The 19,063-nt window shown below is 44.3% G+C and overlaps 1 protein-coding gene across 1 annotated transcript in view; it reads left to right on the plus strand.

Moving 5' to 3' along the window:
* Positions 1 to 19,063, plus strand: part of T265_06055 (hypothetical protein) — a gene marked incomplete at both ends in the record, with an annotated part of 90,468 nt that overhangs the window by 30,476 nt on the left and 40,929 nt on the right. The window contains one exon of the mRNA XM_009171225.1: positions 10,715 to 10,939. Within this exon, the coding sequence (XP_009169489.1) occupies positions 10,715 to 10,939 (225 nt within the window). The remainder of the gene's footprint in view (positions 1 to 10,714; positions 10,940 to 19,063) is intronic.

Consider the following 19,063-nt stretch of genomic DNA (forward strand, 5'->3'; position numbering starts at 1 on the left):
TGATTAGTATGAATAGAAAAAAACGTATGATAACACAAATTAACAGATATTGAATTTGGTGTGAATACTAGTCATGAAACCTCAGTTTCTCCCTTCTTTTGGCTTGCCGAAGCTCCATTTGAAAACAAACTTCGCAAACGGTGTGATCAACACTCGTCCATACATTCCATGAGTGTTGACATGAGATTCAGCTGGAATTACTTAGAATCATCCGTTAAACTCAGTTTAGTTGGCAGAGCGAGTGCCAATCGCAGCGAGTTAGTATAGATCCCAACACCACCAGAAATGCACTGATTCGCGAATTGCAGTGCTTTCAATGCGAGAAACAGGTCAATATCTCTCCCGTGTTATTATGCCATCACCTTTTATTTCACTGTGAATCTACTTGGCAAAGCCTACTGCCCATAAGATTACTGAAGAATTCTCTGCAGTTCACTACCGGTTTCGCCCCTCTTGTTCCTTGAATACTACTTGAACACTGGACTGTAGGTAGCTGGTGAGTTTACAAATCAAATCGATGTTAGCGAAGTACTCAAAGGATATATTTCAAGTTCATTTAGAACGTGAAGTTGCTAGACACTCGGGAACTGCGCTTACCTGATAAACCAAAGAAGAGTGAGACCGGTAATGGGCTGCCGGAGATTTTTTGGCAGCCTAATGTGTAGTGTGAATATTACTCATATTAGCTTCGTGCTACTGAATTACAGCTTCTGATTGATCATCACCAGACTAAGATCGGAGGGGGTAGTAGTGTTTGGGCATAGTGGGATACTTGAACTCCTGTGGGGATCTATTGTTTGGGTTTTCTCATGTACCGGACACACTACTGGTAGAACGTGACAAGAATTCCCAACCAGTTAGTTTATCGAACTGCTGTGTGCCTTGTCTGCACAGAACAAACGGTTCTGGACAAAGCACACTTTTGTCAAACGCGTGCAAGTACAATTCCGCAGACCGTTTACTACTTTTCCACCCCACCCCCTCATACTCTCTCTCCTTTCATGGAGGTCTGTCATAAACGCGGGAATCAAATAAATTTAAAAATGAGTGTATTTCTTTGATTTATACCATTTTTTGTTTAAGCGGAAAATCTATTTAGTGGAAACTCGCTGACTACAGCTATCTGAGTTCCACTAGCTGGCTGCCGAATAGGTTTCTGCGTATTACGTACCATCAACAAAAGAATGGTGGTAACTGTAGATAGCGGAATGTAACGCACCTCATTTTGTCACATAGCCTGAGTTTTATGAAAGCAAAGCGCTCGATCCAAGACGAACATCTTATTTGAATCGTTATGGTGATACCTGTGAGGTTGACACAAGTCCTCAGACAGTGCAGAGCCGTTTTCACTCTTCTCGCCTTTGTCAGTTAGGCTCAGTCCTGAATTTCGGGTCACGTGTGCAGAGCTAAGCATTTCGTTGTAAATTGGGTTACTGTTAGCGGAAACCCTAACTGAACCTCAAAGTATTTTCCAAAAGAACTCACTGAGCAGAGCCTAGCCCGTCTGAAGCGGGATTGAAAGTTATGTTGTCAATGTGATACTACTTATAAGGTCGATGAAAACCCCCTCATGAAGTTCAATACTTGTTTACTCTTCTGCATTGCTCATCAGAGAGATCTCTTTTCATATCGGAATATTTATGACTATTTTGCAACTTTGCATGATGTCTACAATATCCCCGCTAGGCTCGACGCATTTTCCGGAGCACTTGGGGACGTGGGTCAAAATACACGCGTCAACGTCGACCCCTCTCCGAGATTCATTCTCGCTTGCTCGAAAATTACCCGGATAATGCCGAGACAAGGGAATGATTTTATTATCCTCAGGTTCTTTTAGATGTATCAGTTAACTTTCTGCTGCCTTTCGTTTCAAATATTTTTCGGTAACAGACTTACGTCACCGAACATTTTCGGTCCTGTGAACAAACATACATTTCTTCTGTGACGTCAGAACAGCGATGCTGAGTTCCGAGTTGTGATCAGTGACAAAGGCGAGATAGACATTTGATCTGTCGTTGAGATTTGTTGTTTGAGACGACAAAGTTTCTATTCTTGTCAGGTTGCAAAGTAACGTTCTTTAGTTTGCATCTGTCCGCTGATGTGGACGACTAACTGATCGATCACTGCGTGTAGCTTGTATGCATTCGGGCATTCGGTGAAATTGCCCCACGGGATGAAACTGCCTGCAGTCGTGACAAACCATTGCCTCACTATCTTAGGAAAACGAAAGGGAAGGCAGTACGATTTGCTGTTGTCTTCACCATCGGCATCAACCTCATCAGAGTCAAGAATGCAACTAAGTCCATGATTTCTGGCTGAAATCTATAGCCTACTTCCAAAATGTGATTGTTATCTCCGGTCTAAACCAGCCACTCAATTTGACCTCCGGTGAACAGTTGCTAATCCTCTTAGAGAATCCGAGAATTACTAAGTCAGAAATTTTACGGGTAGGATCCCAAATGGTCCAGCTACATGAGGCCTCTCATCCTGTTTGATTAATTTTTCGGACAAATAAACATGTTAGAAAGGTAAGACAGAGAATTGCAACTAACGTCAACCGAAACAGTCCTGTGGGCGGAGAGTAACACTTTGAAAAAGAGCGACCTTCCAAGCCCACTAATGAGTCCGAATGGAGGCAAAAACGCTAACGTTCCTGGGGTTCTGCACACAAATGTACTGCTGCTAAAATAGCTATAATTGTTTTTTATTTCCTGAGTGAAGAAATGCCCGGTGATTAAGGTGTCATCGTATTGGGTTAAGAAGGTACGAATGCACCACTGTGCCTTATCAGGAAAACAATAGTTTCCAGCCCGCTCAACACCATGGGTTCGGCGTATGTTCGTCCGCCAGTATTCCACTCTTGATGGGCTGCTATCCGTTTCCACATTAACCCATCACACTGTAGTAGCCCAATAGAATAAGAAGCGAGGGTAAACAAGAGAGTACAGGTCATCACCGTGCCCGGACGAGGGCTCATAATTGTCACCTCATAGACGTAAGGCACCACTCATAAGGTTGCTGAAAATTCTTTGGCAGTACATGACCGGTTTTGCCCTGCTTAGGGCTCATCAGGTATGTGCAGCACCCGAGTTTCTGTCAATCCTATGTTCTGCTTGAACCCGAATTGCACGAAATTAGCGGAATGCACTCATTTTCAAACAAATTTGGTTGTGTGAGAGACTCATCTGAAACTCATCCGAGTCAATCGTTTATGATTAAATCAAGCAATCAGATTTGCTGCACCAGACTGCCTCATGTTTCAGTTGATACGGTATTCGAGATATCGCGATACACGTATACACGTAACACACTACTCATAAGGTTGCTGTAAATTCTTCAACATCCCTAGCTACGTAAGTCTAATTAGGTTGGATCTCTGCGAACGGATGTATAATTGTTTTGAATAATTATGAAAATAAAGTGGATTCTAAACAGAGACAGAAAATTCATTTCTTCTAAGTTGATCACCAGTTCATAATCACTTTCCTGCAGTTTGTCAGGCGGGGAGAGTTTTGAACAGAATTCATCCCTTTTCCTTATGCCTTCATAACCTGGATAAGTAAATAGGGAAAATAAATTCGGCTTTGGGAGTACAATTCCTCGCCAATCTTCTAAGGCCAATAAATTTTACTATCGGATTTCCGACAGCCGATGATCGGTTTCGTTCTTCTCGGTACTCATCAGGTTGGTGCTGTCCTAAAGTTCTCATCAAGTGTATGCTCTACTTGAACCCAAATTGAACGAACTTCGACACGTGCGATCATTTGTGTGTCAATTTGGGCTACACTGGAGGCTCAGCTGAAAATTCTCGTGGACCGCTGAAGATTTTGCCGTAAACCTGGTGTATTACGTCTATACATGTGTCGCGATATCTCGAACATCGTACCAGTTGAAACATGAGGCAGCCTGGTGCAGCACATTCGATTGCTTAATTAAATCCTAAAGGAGAGATTCAGCTGGGTTTCATGTGAGCCTCCAGAGAAAACTGGATCTGTTTGCAAATGGGTGTATTTCGCCGGTTGCCACCTCAGTTAAGACACAAGATGTCTGGTTTTGGCAGTACATGACCGGTTTCGCCCTGCTTAGGGCTCATCAGGTATGTGCAGCACCCGAGTTTCTGTCAATCCTATGTTCTGCTTGAACCCGAATTGCACGAAATTAGCGGAATGCACTCATTTTCAAACAAATTTGGTTGTGTGAGAGACTCATCTGAAACTCAGCCGAGTCAATCGTTTATGATTAAATCAAGCAATCAGATTTGCTGCACCAGACTGCCTCATGTTTCAGTTGATACGGTATTCGAGATATCGCGATACACGTATACACGTAACACACTACTCATAAGGTTGCTGTAAATTCTTCAACATCCCTAGCTACGTAAGTCTAATTAGGTTGGATCTCTGCGAACAGATGTATAATTGTTTTGAATAATTATGAAAATAAAGTGGATTCTAAACAGGGACCGAAAATCCATTTCTTCTAAGTTGATAACCAGTTCATAATCACTTTCCTGCAGTTTGTCAGGCGGGGAGAGTTTTGAACAGAATTCATCCCTTTTCCTTATGCCTTCATAACCTGGATAAGTAAATAGGGAAAATAAATTCGGCTTTGGAAGTACAATTCCTCGCCAATCTTCTAAGGCCAACAAATTTTACTATCGGATTTCCGACAGCCGATGATCGGTTTCGTTCTTCTCGGTACTCATCAGGTTGGCGCTGTCCTAAAGTTCTCATCAAGTGTATGCTCTACTTGAACCCAAATTGAACGAACTTCGACACGTGCGATCATTTGTGTGTCAATTTGGGCTACACTGGAGGCTCAGCTGAAAATTCTCGTGGACCGCTGAAGATTTTGCCGTAAACCTGGTGTATTACGTCTATACATGTGTCGCGATATCTCGAACATCGTACCAGTTGAAACATGAGGCAGCCTGGTGCAGCACATTCGATTGCTTAATTAAATCCTAAAGGAGAGATTCAGCTGGGTTTCATGTGAGCCTCCAGAGAAAACTGGATCTGTTTGCAAATGGGTGTATTTCGCCGGTTGCCACCTCAGTTAAGACACAAGATGTCTGGTTAGCTTGGTCTGGCGCTGCCGTCTCAGTTCCTTTGTAACATTGTCATAGGTTCTATCGATAGCTCTAACCATATCAGACGACGACCCACTCTCTGGTTGAAGATAAAGCATTCGAAGGCTATCAATGTCCCAGAAAATCTGTAATCCAGCATCCAGGGTCGTGGCTCTGAAAAAAAGAATACGGGGGGAGAGGGTAGTGTGACAGAACTCCAGGAAATTTCGGCACAGCTCGGCCCAAGTGAGGTTGTGGTAGGTAACCTGTGTTACAAATCTATTCAGTAGGCTGGAGACTGGAATATTCAACGGTAGAGTGCTTTTCCTTTTCACTGAAGTTTAAAGTTTTGGCCTGGATAAATCAGATTTAAAAAAAAATTGTTCTCAACTTGTGGCATCCGATTGGAGGTAATGAATTTACTATCGTATATGATAACAACTGGCAATAGCAACAAATGGGACATCCGAGAAACTGTAGACTGCTGATTGCGAACAACTGTTGAATTCTGCTCAGGCTGCTAAACTCAGAGCAGCTTCCGCTGCCAAGTTTCTCCGTGCCCTTAAACATCATCGTCAAATGCGTATTACATGCTCATTCAAAGACGCTGTGCTTTGCTTGGTTCTCAAAACCAAATTAGTTTGCAAATGAGCGTATATTTGCCAATTTCGTGCAATTTGGGTTCACGTAGAACATAAGGTTGACGGAAACTCAGGGAATGCGCCTATCTGATGAGCCCCAATCTGGGCAAAACCGGTCGTGGGTTGTCGACGAATTTTCAGCAACCTTATGAGTAGTGTATTACAAATAAATCTCCTGTTGTCACTTGTCGCCTCAAAATTTCTCTTCCTTTCGCGTAGTCACTGTGTGTGTGCTCCGTAGCTAGGTCCTAATGTGTGTTAGGAATTGTATCGTCCCGGAAGATTAATCTGTTGACAAACATTTCCACATGATTTGGTTTGTCTACCCCTGTACCGAATTCACCGTGAATGTGTTTAGTTATGAATAGCTAAGTGATAGTTTTTAAACCTCAAAGATATCCCTTCTTCATGTATGGGCGACATACGCGTTAGCGTCGTGCTGAGGTTGGCAACGTAGACCGGGGACCCTAATTACGGACGACCGGACCCTGTTACTTTTGTCGGGTGGAGCTCAATGTGATGATCGAACACAAAGTTGACTACGCATCATCGTTGGTCGCACCAAATAAGTCAAGTTATCCTTCCAGACAGCGATGTTCGGGTGATAACACTATTGAGACACTACTTCCGATGTCCGGTTGTGATATTTGAATGTTCATCGATCTGCTCCCGCATACTAACAGCTTCAAAAACGTCCATGAGTAAACGTTCAGCGACTTAGATGCAGCACTATCCAGTTAGACGGCCATCCACGGCCAAAACATCTAGTTCCGATTTTTTTGGCACTAGTGTTTGCAACTTGGCATCACTTCACTTCCACTTTCGTCATCACATGGTGGTATCAAAATGGGAGCACACACTCAGCCTCTCCCCGTTCCACCGGACTTCATGTGTATGGTGTGTGTGTGTGTGAGCGACGATCAAAAGTACCAGATGTGAGGACAGCCAGCTGACCAAACTGCTGCTCCGAACACAAACGCAGTGAGAGTATTAATGCTGTGTGCAGGAGCACCAATGCCGGACGTTAAGCCGTGCCAAATTTTCTTGTTTTGATAGTCACCAGAGCCCCTCCTCGAAGGGCAAATTGGTTCCCAGAACACGTTTACATTAGATCCCTTGGTATGCACGGAAGACTAGCTCGCTTTTTGGAGGCGTGATTAGAAATGGCAGTTCTGAAACTGAGATTTTGTCGCTTAAGTAACCCCGTTCCACCGGGACTTCATGGTATGGTGTATGTGTGTGTGCGAGCGACAATCAAAAGTACCAGATGTGAGGACAGCCAGCTGACCAAACTGCTGCTCCGAACACAAACGCAGTCAGAGTATTAATGCTGTGTGCAGGAGCACCAATGCCGGACGTTAAGCCGTGCCAAATTTCCTTGTTTTGATAGTCACCAGAGCCCCTCCTCGAAGGGCAAGTTGGTTCCCAGAACACGGTTACATTAGATCCCTTGGTATGCACGGAAGACTAGCTCGCTTTTTGGAGGCGTGATTAGAAATGGCAATTCTGAAACTGAGATTTTGTCGCTTAAGTAAGGCCACAATCCATGCTCAAAAGCCGAGAAACAGTGTGCAGCTGTTTCATCCTCAGTGAAAAAAATGACAGTGCGTATCTCATTAAGCTCAAAGATTTTCGAATCCACAACCTCCGGGTTCGTAGATTGAGCATTTAACCGTTTGTCCACAAGCGGCTGATCAGCAGTATGATTGGTAGTCGCTTAGACAGGACGTAGCGCCACTCATCCTTCAGTCACGGGGTCCATATCACGTGGTCACATGTTGCCTAGTGATGACTTCTCAGAAGTAAGTTTTACTCATCTTCCTCTGAGCTGCTTATTTATTAATAGTGATGCAAGCAGATCTGGTAATGTCTACTAGTGTAACGGCGATACTGCTTATGGGGAGGCATGCGGATGGTATGTTTTCTTGTAAATTCGCTTGAAAAGGGAGATCTATTGCGGAATTTGTCGAGTCGCTTTGTAGCATTTGCTTGGATTTGAGCAACAGTCAATGAATATCGAGGAAAGTTCAGGAAGCCGCGTTCAAGAGAAGATGGATGTTCAGTTTGTGTAAATGAGATGCACGTGAGAGTTTTGCCTCCCTGTCCAATAGTCTGTAACTGTTCGGTTGGCATTTTCTAATGAATAACTCCGCAGCGATGGCCTTCTTCCTTTCACTAGTAGTTTTGTCCTGTTGGTGAAGTCGGTCTATGCTGAAAATCCGAGATGCACCGTAGAGCTTTGTCATCTTTATTGGAACTACGTGACCACATGATGTGGGTCTCGTGATTAATCAGCCGCTTGTAGCCGAACGGTTCAAACTTGGGATTATGATTCTTTGGGGTGCGTCATCACGAGAACCGGTTCGAAGGCATATGCTCAGCAGATCCTGTGGCGCATCAAAAATTATGCAGATAATCAATGGCTTTTCAAGTTCTGTATCTTGAAAAGTGGCAGCGAAACATCAGTGTTAAACAATGAGGTCATGCTGTCGATGATGACTATCATAACCTTGAAAGGCTTCACTGTTCCCTAGGATGATGTCGAAGCTTTGCCCCCCCTTGTCTGCTTGATGGGCAAGAGTGCGTTCCAGAAGACTTCTGGCATACCTTCAAGGTTAACGAGCAAGCTGAGTCTTGTAGCATAGTCATGAGTAGAGAGGCCCATTTTGTGTTTGATGCTGCAACAAGGAGAGGTAATCTGTCGGTCAGTGATGTCAGACAATCCATGTGGCCATTGTTCCTGTTGGCGACTGGCTAAAAATCCTTTCGTTAAAAGTCGTATCATTAGCCGAATGGATGAACGCTTCCATTTGTACTGGATGTCTTTATACTGTTTTTTTTTCAGTAAGCACTTAATATCTCATAGCTTAATTGACTAATCTGAGACCAGCCAAACTGCAATTTCATCAGTCAGTTCTTGACTTATGCCATGTTTTGGTCCGCATCCATTGCACTTGACTATCCCCCCAAGTAGTTTTTTTCAATAGTTTCTTTATCTGCTCTGATTGGCGTATCGACAATTAGTATTACACCGTGGTCCATTTTCTTTCTATCTGATTGCTCAGGCGCTTGGTGACGAAACGTTTGCAAGCCACTTGCTTAGCTCAGCCACCTGATAAACGCCTGATTATTGCACTCGGGCTACAAACAACCCGGATACACTCCGTGCGGATTTGTCCTGACCCCTACAAGAAAGTGAACCTTGAACGTCTAATATGCAAACTGAGCGTTTTATCACTAGTGCATCTGACTTATGACCCCTAAAAGGGCGCGCGTGTTGGCACTTTAGTCCAGTGGTGCATTGCAAAGTTGCAGCAAGAAAAGTCGTTACTCGACGGAGTGGTCAATACGCGACCATGTGGTGTGGGTTATGTGACTGAACTATGAGCGGTAGCAAGTGAGAACTATTCACAAAACTGATTAGCCAATCGTTGCCGAACGGCCAATTGTTCAAACTACTAGCCTGGAAGCTGTGGGTTAAAAACGTTTTGGAGTTTTGTGAGCAGCGCCCTTGTGATAGTCTCCAATAAGGAAGAAACAGTGCTTCTCAGTTTTTGCTCATACACTAGCCTCATGAACAGGATGAAATCTCAAGCGTAGGGGACCATATCTTTTCACCACACCATCAGTGTAATGGGGCTACCTTCCCGATTTGGGATAGGCATAAGCATAGTGGGAGGTTGTGCGGACACGATGGGTACAAACATAAGTGAACCGACTAGATGTGAAGGCTCATTTCATCATCTTAGATATTGCTTGTAAAGTCGTTTGGAAGCACAAACTTCAAGCCTATTTAGTCTGTCACATACGAGGGTTCTTGAAGACATTGCATTCACAGTCTATAGAGATTTTCGCATGAATCTTCCGCATTTCGACAAATACACTCAGTTGCAGATCAATTTGAGTAGTTTTCTTGGTGAAAATGTACTGCGATATCTCGAATATCGTACCAAGTGAAACACGAGGGAGCCTGTGTGCAGCACATTCAGTTGCAGAATATCATACACGAGAGATTCAGTTGAGTCTCCCGTGACAACCAGACTGATTTGCAAATGAGTGTATTTGTCGCACTCAGTCCAATTTGGGTTCAAGTAGAACATAAGGTTGGTGAAAACTCGGGGACTGCGCCTACTCGATGAACCCCAATTTGGGCGAAAGCAGTTGTGGGCTGTCAAACAGTTTTCAGCAACATTGTGAGTAGTTTTCTTCAATAAAATCGTCCGCATTGTTGCTACGATATTCGTCCTGTGTCTAGTTTTATTAAAGATTTGATTCTGTCGTGAGATCTGAACTAGCCGCCCACATGCGGAGTAAAAAAATAATATAGTTTGTTGGTCGATCTGGGCGATACAGCTTAGCAGACAGATCAGTTTCTCACTTGATTTTGCAATGCGTCTGGATTTATGTGAGCTTATTCTAGTGGAAAGTGATTTTTACCCTGAGGCGAACTCAGAAAGCCGTCTGTTATTAATATCCGATCGAACGCTAAGTTCGGATTTAGTTTGCTCAAATGCACACATACCATACTGATATTCGGAAACATATTTTCCATCCTATACTTTCATACCGGCAGGCCAGCAAATGATTCGCACCGCTGAAGCCCGAGGCGAATCGAGTTTACCAAACAATTAGTGCTAGGTATCCCAGTTCAGACCATGTCACGTGAGAGATGATTGGTTACAAGAAGGGCGAAATCGGTCGTGGGCTGTCGAAGAGTTTTCAGCAACCTTGTTAGTAGTTTCCTTTATGATTGGTTACATCTTATCTCAGTGTTCTGCGGTGGAACAATGTTTGAAAAGTTCTACCTCGGGAACATGCGAGGAACTTGATTTTAGTGGATAAGGGGAGGAAATCAATAGGATGAGGATGCTTAACGATGCTCACTTTCCTTATCTGGCGTCCAGAAAGCCAAATATTCGGCTTCGGCCTTCCAGGTTCGCACAAATTGCTTTAGCGGTTACCATTATCTATTTTTACAGCGGTTCACCTTTATCTCTCATTCCAGATATCGTCGATTTGCTCCTTAATCGTGGTGCCAAAGTTGACCTTGCTGGATCCGACGGCCGCAGTGCCTTACGCGCTGCAGCCTGGGCCGGTCATGAGGAGATTGTCCAAAGACTGTTGGATGCCGGAGCAAACGTGGATATTCAGGATGCCGAGGGACGATCCCCACTTATTGCTGCTGCCTATATGGGTCATGTGGGTGTGGTTGAATTGATTGCACAGGCGGGTAAGTAAGAAATGGATGTATGGGTTGTTTGTTCCCAACGACGATCGATTTTTGAACGCGGCAAATTTTTAAACGTTGAAACACATCCTGCAATACCACACATTATCTGAAAATAGATGATTTGTTTGAAAAAATAAAGGGGCAAACTTAAACACAACTACAAACTACTGTCATGACTGAATATCAATGATTGGATACTATTAACTTGGTTTAACGTTTGAATGTTTTTTAGCGTTCTGTTTCACCTGGCGCTGCTCTAAGAGGTTTCGCTCGGTTGTGTAGTTAACTACTATTTTTAAGCATAAAAACCCGCCTGTCGAGGTAAGACACTGTCAAAATGAGGGAAAAAACTGAAAGAAGGCAAACCCTTTTCTGAACACAACCTGGCCAAACGATTTCCTTTCCTCTAAAGCAATCTCCAGAACCTACATAGGGGAAAAGCCATTAAGAGCCGAAGATGAGACGATTTCTTGTTCCCCAAAAAATATATTTTCAACAGAAGGAATCAGAGTCGAAGTACCTTATTTCACTGGCCCGAAATTTTGAGTTTAAAAGACGTAAAAGTCATAAGTCGGGCGGACAATCCAGCCCATCACTCTCGTGGAATTCTCTTCACTGGATTAGAATTGGCATTGATGGGAAAATCACTGGAACACTCCAGGTTGTCATCATCATCATCAGCGACACCGAAATCGGTGTTGGCACTGATGCTTCACTGTCGTACAACCATAAGTTTCGTCCAGTTATATATATATGTATAATTGTATTAAAAGCCCTACAGTGAAGAGAAGAGAAAAAGAGTGGGTGAGGGAGGGGACCTAGTGCTGGCCTATGTCAAGCATACTGAGGTGCCTACACCTCCAACCGCTCAATCAGACAACCTGGAAAGAACGTGACAGCACAAACGCCACTGACATCGATTAGCCGCCATTTCTTGCAACGTCTCCATCCAAGCACAGACGGGGTCACGGGCACCCTATCCTGGAAGTCGCACAACACCAACAACACCCAAACTCTTCGTGATCTCATTCACGCCTTTCTGCCAAGTGATGCGCTGTCCACCTCGCAGTTTGCGCCATTCTGAAGGAGGCACGGAGAACAACACTCGACGGTGTTTTGGCATGCGTAGCACATGAGCCGTATCGTAGATGGGATAGAGCAACACATAGCAGCCGGATACCTCCTAATCCTCACTCTATGGCTTTTTGAGAATTGAGTCCTATTTAGGTTTGCCGAGATGAAGGTTCAGGGGTTCGTATTTGATGGAGATGATGAGAATGGGTGACTAGACTACTGGCCCATCACATTGCGCTACCATATGCGACCGAAAGGTGTGCGGAATTTCTCAATTACTGGACTATCCATTTTGAACGATCTTGGTTCTGTCCTCAGGGAAGCTTCTGACCTACACTGCAACAAAAATGAAATCTCATCCCCCCAAAGTATACGAGTCGTACAACCTATTATCAGGAAACGCCTTCGTCGAGGAACCGTTCTCCTGGAAGTTGTTCCTAGGCCCATCAGCTATAGAGATCTTCTATCAGGACGAATAGTGTGTCGCTGCGTTTATGTTGTAGAAACCTACCGTATGATCCAGTCAGCTTCACCATAACACACTCTGCGGTAAAAAAAAATGTTCTCAACTCGTTTTGCACAAGAAAACTCCTCTTTCGTGGCCACTTAAACTCCAACCATGTAGTTGGACTTCCAAGTCTGTGGAAGTTGGACGAAAAACCAGACTCAAACGCACGCAGAAACCTTCCGGACCCCTTTCGTCAAGGGCTAGTCGAACATTTTTGTGTATTTATAACCAGCAAGCGTCTTCCGAACCTGTGACAAACAGGCACTACCAGTGTAGCAGTGTATACTACTGGTCCGGTAACCAATGCCAATTGATGAAAAAGGATACTGCAGGGGCAACTCACCCCATGGAACGTAGGTCAAATGGAGCAATCACAGAAAGAGTGGACTGGGGTGGTCGAGTTTGGGCAGTTAGTGGCAGGGCCGTTTTTTCGTCGCTGACCACCAGTAAAACGTCTATAGAGTTCAGGATGGTCGATGATAGATAAGCTGCCGAGACTGACCTCCTTGAGACGTATCTGAAATCTCTGCCATGCATACGAACAGGTGAAGGGGGAAGGTGTTTATCAGTGCATGCCACTGATGAAACATGCTAGTAGTATCTTTAGTATCAAGTACCAAACTCCTTTCTCTTCATTTTATTGGACGCTTGGTACAGAAATTACGGAACCGATTTGCAGTGTTTGTTTAATATGCAAAAAACGTCCAGGAAATTTCAGGTAGTTGGGAATTTTACTTTATTGCCTAGTAACGTGTAATCGCTTAGTCTGTGTTAGTCAATAAACAACTCCGAACTGAAGGGAGTTATTCCTTTCACCATCATCGCGTCGGGATCGTATGAATAAAGGGCGCTGCCCATGGACACCGACTTTTTCAAGGCTTCTCTTAAGCCTGTTTGCGTCAGCATCAACATCTGAATACTTGCTCACGAAATGAGCCCTTCGTTTAACACTGCAACAGCATTACCATCTCGATCGAACTGAATCAAGAGACAGTGGCTAACCTCACACCAGGTCGTACGGATATTCCTTGACTATGCGGAATTCACTGAGTCATTCGCTTAAGATGAATCAGGTCATGAGATTGGTCAGAGTTCCGTTGCGTCCGAAAAATCTCAGATATCTCATTTTCACGAAATCAGTGGTTTGACAAATATTTGGCTTCCTTCCCGCTAGAATAGACTCACTCTTGTGTTTATGACTTCACGATGTAGGACCAAGGTCGTGCAGCTTGCACTGTGTCGCAAACACGCAATCTGGCCTACATTACTTGAAGGTCCATCTGTAGATTTGATTTTTTTCGGTCACGAGCTTTCGGATGAATATTCAGCGCATTGATTTTGGATTCGATAACAATCCGTGATCATCAGTGATTGCACCACTGGCAGGAGATTCTTTTTTACTTTCGCACGCAGATAACAAAATTTCTTGTCCCTCTGCTGAATTCAACCGAATCAAGTGATTGTGTAGGAATAAGACGGGTCGTTTATCAAACGAAAAAGTATTGAGAATCCGTGAAATTGAGATGAGGCGGCAGATCTGTCACACATCGCAAGCGATGAGAGAAGGGTGGTATACAAATGAAGAGGCGTACTATGGCATCGAGCAGATATGATTTGACATCCGTAGTTTTCGTGTGGTGAAGTATCCATTTTGGAGATTGTAGAATACTTCGACGTATTCAGGAAAGCCCACTTGAGTGACGCGCCGAATCACAAGCCAGAAGTTGTGGATTCTTGAGACTCATCAAAAGATGCGGTACTACATGTATAAAACACGTAATAGAAGGGGTACAAACGTCAACTTATAAGGGTTTCCGTATAAACTGTTTCACGAAGCAGTGCAAGTACAAAGAAAGCCCGGAGCAGATGGCAAATCGATCTTAGTTTGCGACACACGCCTGGGTACAACACGTGGTAACGCAAGATGGTCAAAAAGCGCGCGTAAAGAATGGCTGGCCAAATTAGTTCGACAAGTCAAGGGTTAAAAGTTCACGAGGGATTACAAATTCATAACGAGTCTGAGAGGTAGACGCAGTAAACAGCAGCAGACAAGGGAAGAGTTTGACCGGGGGAAAGGAAGTACAGAGAGTGTGTAAATTATGACAAGAAGAAACACATGGGTATCTTCTGGTCGACCGATCGACACTGCCGACGGGACAGTGTCTATGCACGACCATATGTAAGCGACTCATTCGGGAAATCGAAAAGAGACCCGGCCACGGAGTGAAGCATACAGAAATAAAGCCCACCTAACCCCCGACCAGCCAGAACAAGAGCGTTTCACTCCCATAGGAAGGAACAAAGAAATATCAGGATGATCAAGAAGGTCGCGCAGATCAAGTCTTAAAAATTAGGTATTACAGCAGTGGGTGTGCCTCCCAGAATCGCTTTCATACGTTCCTGTAAGATGAGCCAATGCGTCTTGAGGCTATCGTTCAAATTCGAGTAGGAACAGTAATCAAGAATGAACTGCCCGGCTCAGTGGTTAGAGCGCGAATTTGCCGACCAGAAGGTTCGTGGTTTGAACCCAACCTCTGCCACTCGACTGGCAGCACCTCAGACCTCGTCCTTTGGTCTAGTGGCATGGCAGTTAGGCATTGGAAGGGTGCTACGGCTGAACTATATTTTATTGCGGGGGGGGGGTCTCACATTACTTCTTACTCTCCAGAAACCGCAAAGCTAATTTTCATCTGTTCTGTTTCCAAGCATCACTAGTGAGTAGAACACTGGTTTCTTGTGTCTTAGCCACCGTTGGAGGCAATCACTAGACCACCCACACTAAAAGCTTATTTTTTTGTTCATTCGTCTCGAGTAACACATGTGCTCGCAGCGTCTGAAACGGCGATATTTTCACTCGTTCACGTCGTTTGGCCCGCTGGACCAGGGTCCTTCTGGTCAACCTGGTCGATACCACTATTCACATCAGTAGTACCCCGGTCAAAAATGTGTTGTGAACTCACGCTCCTTGTCAGTACGGAAAGTCATTACCATGAGTTGCGATTGAAATTTAATCCTGTCAGTGGGGATGTAAGTCTGAGCTGAAAAGCCGGAAACCACTGTACAGTTGTTTCATCCCTATTGGGAATCACAGGTGGTGAGCATATCACGAAACTCAGAGTTTCAAACCCACAAACTTCCGACCAGTGGTCAAACGCCTAACTGCAAGTTTGCAATATCATTAGTGCTTTTCCTTAGGACATCCAGCACAAATGTACAGCGTCGTTACACTAACCCCCGTTCCGAGCGGAGGCGCTAAATGGCGTGTATTTAATTACCCTTTAGTGTGTAGCGATTCCTTTGCAGAAAATTCATCAGGATATACGAACAAGTGGGAATGATGGCTGCTGGGATGTCGCCCAGATATTTGATGAACGAAACTCTGGCAGCCATAACCACTGTACGGCACTTATGCGGTCTTTACAGCTGATGATGATGATGACGCTCTCAGTGTTCACCTACCAATCAGCGAACGGAACAGACACCTGATCAACTGCCAACAAACCTACGCCTCAAAAAGTACTATTGCTACTTCAAGGTCTTCTTACTAAATTTTACTAAATCTTGAAGACCGTCCTTAGCCTCCTTCCACAAAGGGAAATGAAAGCCAAGTAATGATTAACAGGGTTCTAGTAATTCCAAGAGGCTGTCTTTTACTCAGCTACGCTACCACGATTTCAGTTACTTTATATAGAAAGGGGAGAAGTGGATGTCTTCACTGAACTTTGGTCTCGTAAGCGAAACCAGTCTATGCCAGCGAGCCATGCTCATTGAGAATCACAAAGCTCCAGAGATATCCGAACTTGTAAGCTACCGATCACGAGCAGTTTAGCTTTTAGAATCATATCAAATGGTCACGTGCTGAGTGATTTGTAGAGTGACAAATTTTCACCTGAAAGGTTCGTCCCGACTGTGATACATTCTTCCCCTTTAAATACGCAGTTGCTATTCGAAATTACATTGCTGCAAATGGCAAGTCATCATTTTACAGACGTCCACTGCCTTGTTTCTCCTCTGAGTCCACATAACACTGAAACAACGATAGAAGCTTGAGAATTACCGAGTAGTTTCTGAATGCAGTTCACGTGATCAGTAATTTGGACAGTATATGAAGGCTAAAAAACCACGTAGTGTTGCTCCAAAAATGCTAGAAATGTGGTTTCCCTGTGGCTTTCTCTGAAACCTCTACGAAAACCCCAACGCAACACGGACTGCGATTTCCAAATCACTAGCAACCACCAATTCTGAGATGGAATCATTTGGACAATGAGAAATTTGTTCCCAATCAAGTAGTTTTCCAGAATGCTTGGTGGTATCCGATAACGAACAATGATCACTCCCCGAGACCGCTTGTGATAGGAAACAGGCCTCTTGTTTGGTGATCCTCATAGTTACAGAATCCACGTAGCACCGAGAGGCCAAAATCCTGGCTTTGCTGTTTAATGCTGATCATTTACATCCTATCATTTAGGATGAAAACCTATCCGGTGGTATTGACCACGCAATTCACGTAGATTACATGGTTAACGTGGGATTATCTCCCCTACTCCGGAATCTCTCAGACTGTATTCTGCTGGTTTAGCATTATAAACCGTTCACGAAAATCCAGAACCTTCTGTCCGAGATAGACTGACCTCGGTAGGCCACATCATGAGAGTATTTTTTTAATGACTTCACCGTTATGTTATCCGTGTTCGTGTCTGTGTTTTCATCGGATTCCTTATCGATGTGTTTACACTAATATCCGCGGGCCATATGAACGGGGGCAGGTCATATTTTACGCTGATTGACCGAACGGTGCAACCGGATTTGTTACGGGATCGTCGTTCGATGCGTGGGACAAATCTGTCTCCTCGCTCAAATGTGAACACCTTCCTTTCAGACGCCTGCAGTGTGCGTTAGTGGAGTGGAGGTAAAACTCCCAGCCCTAGCAGGTTAAAGTACAAAGCGAGCATGTTTGTGAACTCGCAGACGTGCTCTAATGAGAGGACAGGAAGTGGACTTCTCAAAATAGAATATTGTGGATGCGAATTGTACAAATTCCACGGCCGCCTAGAGCAAAACTGAGGTATGCACTTTGAATAAATGCCCTATTCGAATTAGGGTTGAACTATAATGCACAAAGTGAATGAATTTCCAAGTCCTGACATTCATTCATGAGAAAATCTGTTGTTGGGGCATCTAAACATCCTCCTGTCCAAGAGTTGGTATTGTAGCATTACTTCAGTCGACATACAGCCACTGCCGTCGGATGATGACATCAGCCGGGTCACCCTATTCGCTGCATACATCGGGGCAAATAAGCGAAGGAATGTGACTACCAATGTCTTCCATCTTTCTTAATGGTTATCTCTTGAATCCCAACCTATTCCACTGCATCACGCGATTAACAAACTAACCGTGTTTTGGAGTTCGGGTCACTTTAATCAGTTCCATTTAGTTCGATAGGGACTTCTGAATATGGACAAAATACCTATCCTGCAAAACCCCGCAACTGCAACCAAAAAGTTGTCCGATGAATTTCAAGCCTGTGTGACGTTACCTGGCTGGGAAGTTCTAACTGGTGGGTCCATCGATCGTCACAACCAGGACAGTTACTGGGTCGTCGTCCGATGGGTCGGGCACAGCAATCACATCACTCAAGCGTGAACACGTTCGCCTGTTCAGACTTGAAAATTCAGATGCTCCCAACGTGCGTTGGTGGAGTAGTGGTTACACGCTCGCCTCGCATGTCAGATGTCCGGGGTTCAAATCCCGGCACGGCCATTGGATATGCACTACTGATGAGCTCTAATAAGAGCGAAACTCGAGTCCAGTGCTTCTCTTTGGTGTGGACTCACTTGAACAACTACGCCAGAACAGGAGGACGACCGTTCGGACGAGAGTGGTCTGAATAGGCGCTCAGTATTCGAAAGTTATGATGTATCCCTGATGGACTAAAGCAATCGGGCAATTGAACCGGGAGTACCAGTCCAAACGTTTGAGCCCAACTTAGGCATGCCGGGGTCTCATTGATGTCGGCAAATTATCCCACAAGGCTTTTCATCCAGAAGTGATGTTGCTTCAGTGAACAATGAGATTTGGTGAGCTGCAAAAATATGAACGCAGATCGGGACGATTTTTGGTTTGAGCACATACGCAACAAAATGCAACACTCTGGCGTACAAAGATTTACCACACTTGTAAATGTTTTGCAGCTGAGAGAATTGTGCGGATACTGGGCATTGTCTGAATATGAACTTCTGATTATCGTTCAAAATAGACTGCCAAACTGGTGGAACTAAACTCAGGCACTCCGTTTAGTTGGAGGAATAATGGTACACAAAAGTACCATTCGATCCGAGATTGAGATAATCTGACGGGTCATTCAGTTCTCGTCTAATGAGGGCCACCTCCAGGAGCGCAGCACGAATTCTTCTAGTAAAAGTCCTCTGTAATCTCTCTGTCAGCAATTCCCATATCAGTTGTAAACTTTAGTAATGACTATTGATTTTATTCAGATTGGCGTCCACTTGCTACGCCAATCGATTTCTTCGCTCTCTCTC

The sequence above is a fragment of the Opisthorchis viverrini genome, assembly GCF_000715545.1.
Source record: "Opisthorchis viverrini unplaced genomic scaffold opera_v5_123, whole genome shotgun sequence".
Lineage (NCBI taxonomy): Eukaryota > Metazoa > Platyhelminthes > Trematoda > Opisthorchiida > Opisthorchiidae > Opisthorchis > Opisthorchis viverrini.